Below are 5,866 nucleotides of genomic sequence, written 5' to 3'. Positions count from 1 at the left end.
TTCTTCGGAAGTTGAGCTGGCCTTCTCTGAGATCGAGATGGTGGCCCTGAGAAGGTAATTTCTGAGTTCGCTGTCGAAGGGGACATCTCTCAGCTATGGATTCAATTTTGTGTTATCCTGTGCCAATGTGATATCTGCAATGGCGACAAGGTGGTAGTGTGACAGTGTGACAGTGTGATAGTGATAGTGGGACAGTGACAGTGTGACAGTGATAGTGTGATAGTGTGACAGTGAAAGTCGCGGTGATAAAGTCCATCCGCTTCATTCCATCCAGATGGTTTGTACACTGGAGCTCGATATTTTCACCAAGTTACTGATGCAATGTGGTCAGATCCTTGGATTGATAAAGTTATCACTTGATAGGGAGGCTTAGCTGTAAATGGCAGGTAATAAATTGTCTGTTTAAATTTCTGCAAGCCTAAGGTTAGGCCACCCGGGCTCATAACCTGTTGAGATAGGTATGTTGTATTGGTTAAGTTGTCTATCTTGTTGGAAGTGGGGCTCCTCATCTATTTATCTGTCTCTTGATGATCCCCACTACATGCTTTGACCACCGTGATACTCAACATGGACTTTATTCGCACGAATAAGAATTTCTTTATTCATATTTCCCGAGTGCGAATATGAATATGGCTCATATTCGCATTCATTTATTCCTTTCGGAGCCCTAGTTGTATCGTGAGACTACCCTGACAATGATTGCGGCAGGAATTAGATGACAATTTGTCGATCATTACAATCTCCCTTGAAAGATTGCTTTTCTACATATCTAGCATTGAGCAAAAATACATTTGGCTCGCAACTTACAGAGATTTTTCCTTGTAAGTTTTCTGTTCATATCACATGCTTGAATCCATGATGCCGTATTTTGATGATTAATCGATGACTGATCGTTTCGAGTAAGGGAGCTAGGTTGGTTTGGGTAACGGACATCTTTAATCCGATATGATTATCCGAGGGAACGGAAGGTAGCCAACAAGAGACGTAGGAGAGATCATCCTTAAGGTAGACCCGGAAGGAGAGATGCTCTACTAGTGAAAGTGTCCCGTAGCCCTCACAGGACCCACATTTCATTTTATTGAGATTTTATCTTCGGATGTTAATGAGACTATCCAATCGATGATGATAAAATACTACCAGATCTCGCCCCACAATTTCCGTAGCGCACTTACGCTCTACCTAGCAAATATTCAGTCTCCAAACCTCCTGGCTTTGTGTCCTCTATGGCTCAGTTACTCTTCTAGTCCAAATCGACCCACGGAATGTGTTCTATCCATAGTGGCAGCCGCCATTTTCCAATGTTGGCTGTAGACTGGAGCGATTCTCGGAGTATCTTTAATTCTGCCATGTCATATGCTAGAAGTTAATGGACAATGGCTTTTGGCCTTAGTCATGCTCAGTATGACGCGGCTTCTGCCATCATGCGACCGTATATTCGTATTTAGTCCAGATCGGTTCTATCAGTATTTATTCGGCTGGATGTTCGCGCTACTAATCTACTGTTTTATCTTCCAAAATCCAAATTTCGCATTTTCTTCACAAAATCGTTTCATTTGATTGTGGCATTAATCCACGTCTTCACCATAGCTTACAAAATAGAGCAAAATCATGGAAAATTTGGGCCTAAGAAGGAGACTTATGTGCAATGTGATTGATGAGCTAGCGGAACATAGGCCTGACCAGCTCTTCTGTGTGCATCCTGTCTCCTCAGACATTACACAAGGATGGCGATATGTCAGTTTCCAGATCCTTGCCGATGCCGTGAACTACATGGCCCAATGGATCGAGAAAGATATTGGCCGGAGCTCTCAGTCGGAGTCTCTGGCTTATATGGGTGCAAACGATATCCGATATGCAGCTTTTGTCTTTGCATGCATGAAAACGGGACACGCAGTACGCCTTTGTGGATGTCGATCCATTCCCTACTTATGTCCTAATAATATGTATACAGCCGTTGCTAGTCTCTTCACGAAACTCAGAGGCAGCATTTTTGCACGTCCTCACGGCCATAAAGTGCTCTAAGTTTGTCTACAGTGAGGAATTGCAAAGAGAGTCCCAAAGTCTTCAGCGGAAAAACCGCGATATGCAAATTTGGGAGGTACCAAGTCTCTGGCAGATCTTTGGAAGGAAGGCCAAGTCTTATCCTTACAAGAAAAGGTTTGCGGATGTAAAAGACCAAACAGCCGTCATCATCCATAGTTCTGGGACAACTGGTCAGTGCTTTGAGGTACAATGAATGTATACACCAGAGATTATTGACTTTTGCTCAGGTTTCCCCAAGCCGGTTTATTTGACGCACGGATACTTCAGTGTCTTTGATAACATCCATTCTATGCCAGCCCCTGCTGGTAGACAACAAGCATTCTATCCCTTGACGACATCAGGAGAAAAATTGCTTACAATGACGCCGTTTTTCCATGTGATGGGGTTTGTTTCCATTATATCATCCATCTTTCATGGAATCCCGTTTGTCCTGAGCCCAGAGAAACCGATGACTGTGGATTTGTTAACTCACATTTTGGACGTTGCGCACCCTCAAAATGCCATATTTCCGCCGTCTGTGATAGAGGACCTGGCTGCATCAGACGAGGGTATGGCGGCTCTAAAGCGCATTCCAATCATATCCTTCGGTGGTGCACCATTATCGCCTGATGTGGGCAACAAATTATGCGAACATGTGAACCTTCAGTCGGTCATAGGCTCTAGTGAAGCCGGGGTCATTGCATGTCTGCATAACAAAGAGAGGCAAGACTGGCAGTGGTTCGAATGGAATCCGTACTATGGGATTCGTATGGAATATGTTGCAGACGGCATATACGAGATGGTGCTCCACAAGGGCACGAGCCGCGATTTCATGATGATCTTTCACACATATCCTGACTGTCAAGAATATCAGACCAAGGACCTTTTTGAACGGCATCCCAACAAGTCGGACCTTTGGAAATATACAGGACGACTAGATGACGTCGTCGTGCTCAGCAACGGCGAGAAATTTAACCCTATCGAGATGGAAAAGATTATCGAAGGGCACCCCCTGGTGTCCAGAGCCGTGATCATCGGCCAGGGGCGGTTTCAATCGGCACTGCTGATTCAACCTGACTGGAAAAGATGGAGTGAAGGGAAGTCTGAAAACGCTCTCGTGGATGAGATATGGCCAGTCATCCAGAAGGCAAATGAGAGTGCGCCGAGCTATGGTCGAATTTTGAAAACAAAAATCGGCCAAGCTTCTCAAGAAAAGCCATTTCAGCTGACCCCAAAGGGTTCAACCCAACGCCGCCTTGTGGTGAATGACTACGCGGACGAGATCGATGCCCTCTACGCCCGCCCAGACGAGGAATCCACGGACGGGATCCTGAAAGGTTCTAGTCTTCAAGACATAACTAAATACGTCCAGACTGTTGTATCGCAACTGCTCTCAGTAGAGCGAATCGCTGAAGATAGTGACATATTCTCACTTGGTCTGGACTCGCTTAGAACGCTTCAACTCGGGAAAATTCTGCAGGGTACCCTCCGCTCCCTTCAACTGGGGAAAGGCGGCCCAGAGATCACCAGGCAGAAGTTGTACTCTTATCCGTCAGTCCAGCATCTTTCGGAATACATGCATTGCCTTATTCATGGCGGAGGAGCCGATGAAATTCTGGGTGCAGATGCTAAGGAGATCAGACAAGGGCGAATCGCCGCCCTCGTCGACAAATACACCTGGGACCTGCCTGCACGGGAGGCTAGTAACATGACTTGGGCCAGCCAACATATAGTGATTCTGACAGGCTCGACCGGCTCCTTGGGCAACTATCTCCTCTATGAATTGGCCAATGACCCTAGCATCACACACATATACTGCCTTAATCGGTCTGACGACGCTGCGGCGAGACAGGCCCGCAGTTTCAAGGAGAAAGGGCTTGCAATCCCACCCGATTTCCACGTCCGCGTCGAGTTCCTCCAGGTTATGTTCGGTTCCGTGCATTTTGGTCTTTCCGAACAAAAGTATAACGAGCTGAGGCAGTCGGTCGATCTTGTAATTCACAATGCGTGGAAGGTCAACTTTAACCATAGGTTAGAGACGTTTGAAGGCGTTCACATCAGGGGCGTTCGTCGGCTAGTTGATTTCAGCCTCCAGAGCATGCACCAGGCTCATATCCACTTTATTTCTTCCATATCCACCGTCGGTGCCTGGCGCGCTCAGCACGGCCCATCAGTGCTTGAGACCCCGTTCGAGGATCCTGATGTGGTACTACGACAGGGCTATGCTGAGTCCAAGCATATTGCGGAGCGCATTTGTGCCATAGCTTCCATTCGCTCCGGTGTGCCGACTAGTGTCTACCGTATAGGCCAGATTGGTGGGCCGACCACGATTTTCGGCCAGTGGAATTTACAGGAGTGGCTACCGTCGATCATCGCGACTTCAAAAACGATCAAGCAGATTCCTCAGAGCCTTGGTGAGATGCAAGTAGACTGGATTCCGGTGGTACATATACCCCTTCTCCATTTTACCTTTTTTTTGCAGCAAAGTCCAGTACTAAAACTAAAACCGGACCCTAGGACATTACTGCCAAGATCATCTTCGACATCATCCAAACCCGAAGTGGCGGCAAAGAACGCGAACGCACCAAAGTGCTCCATCTTGTTAACCCCACAAGTACGACCTGGGCATCTCTCATCCCAACCGTTCAAAACCATTTTGATGTAGAGGTGGTCGATCTTCAACGCTGGTTGGCTGCCCTTGATGCCATCGCTAACCCCACGGAGGCCGATTTGGAAAACAAGCCCGCTCTTAAGATTTTAGAGTTCTACTGGGGACTACTTGATAATGCCGGCCGATGGATATGTCCTGTTGAGACAGTCCGAGCTCTTTCCGCCAGCGAAACAATGCGCCGGCTCGGGCCTGTTGACGCCCCATTAATGGAGAACTGGCTCAAGCAGTGGGGCTTTTGATGTCTTGGTAAAAGTATGATACTGAAAACTTAAAACTATCGGCATGTAATCATCGTGGATCCATAGATGGAAGGTTTTACAGCACTAAATTGCTTTTGATTTTGAGTATTTTGGTATTGTGTGTTGATTCCGCTTACTATGCAACTGTACTATAAAAGAGATAGCCAGATTTTGCTCAGAATGTCGGACATTTCTATCTTGTGATTTTGACCACATTCCCACATTATCATTCGGGCAATGAGAGGTCGATCAGTTCTCCACTTGGATTCGATAAGAAAAGCTAGAGGGATCGCAATGTCATGTGGTGCTGGAGTTGTCTAGGGTTTTCAGTTTTTTAGAGACGATCAACCAGCAAAATGATTAAATGATTGGTTCTGTTCGGGATTATTGCGTGCCTGTCGAGCCTTCGATATTGCGTGCTAGATCTATCACATCGCACATATATCGTCCGGACATCCCCTCCCTCGAAAAGAACATCGTCGTTTCGAGGGACAGACGGGCTCCCTCCGCGACGGTTTCTTCCCGCCCACCGCGGACCCTTCTCATGTATATACCATGTATGCTACCGCATACTCACGTTGCCCCCCCTATGAATATAAGGAGTACCACGGAACACCTGTGGTCTGGACACTGGTGATAGGGGCCCACCTGCGGCCCTCACGGAGCTGTAAGCCCTCACAACGAGGCCTATATCTCTAGTACTTAGACCGCGGGTGCCCCGTGTGGGCCAAAATATCTCATTCATCACTCTCCGTGCCAGTGTAGCAATGGTTAGAATCGACGACCTATTTAATAGCACATACGCATTGTAGATCATCCGTTGTTCCCGATTGAGACAAATCACTTACCTGATCAGCTTGCAGGACAGGTGCCGGTAGGGTTATAGCCAACCCGGAATTAGCAATCATTCATAGCAGGGATCATTTCGGAGGTA

At 47.1% G+C, this 5,866-nt stretch overlaps 1 protein-coding gene across 1 annotated transcript; it reads left to right on the top strand.

Moving 5' to 3' along the window:
* Nucleotides 1-1,608: 1,608 nt before the first annotated feature.
* Nucleotides 1,609-4,932, top strand: N7509_013974 (uncharacterized protein; the record flags this gene model as incomplete). The annotated part of the gene is made up of 4 exons (XM_056638611.1): nt 1,609-1,893; nt 1,952-2,213; nt 2,271-4,465; nt 4,540-4,932. The coding sequence occupies 4 exons, from the start codon at nt 1,609-1,611 to the stop codon at nt 4,930-4,932; spliced, it is 3,135 nt and encodes a 1,044-aa protein (XP_056482118.1).
* Nucleotides 4,933-5,866: the final 934 nt, after the last annotated feature.

The sequence above is a fragment of the Penicillium cosmopolitanum genome, assembly GCF_028827165.1.
Source record: "Penicillium cosmopolitanum strain IBT 29677 chromosome Unknown utg000012l:1.0-3308103.0:1.0-3310761.0, whole genome shotgun sequence".
NCBI classification, from domain to species: Eukaryota; Fungi; Ascomycota; class Eurotiomycetes; order Eurotiales; family Aspergillaceae; genus Penicillium; species Penicillium cosmopolitanum.
Note: the sequence above shows the minus strand (reverse complement) of the source record. Positions and strands in the feature narration are given on the sequence as shown.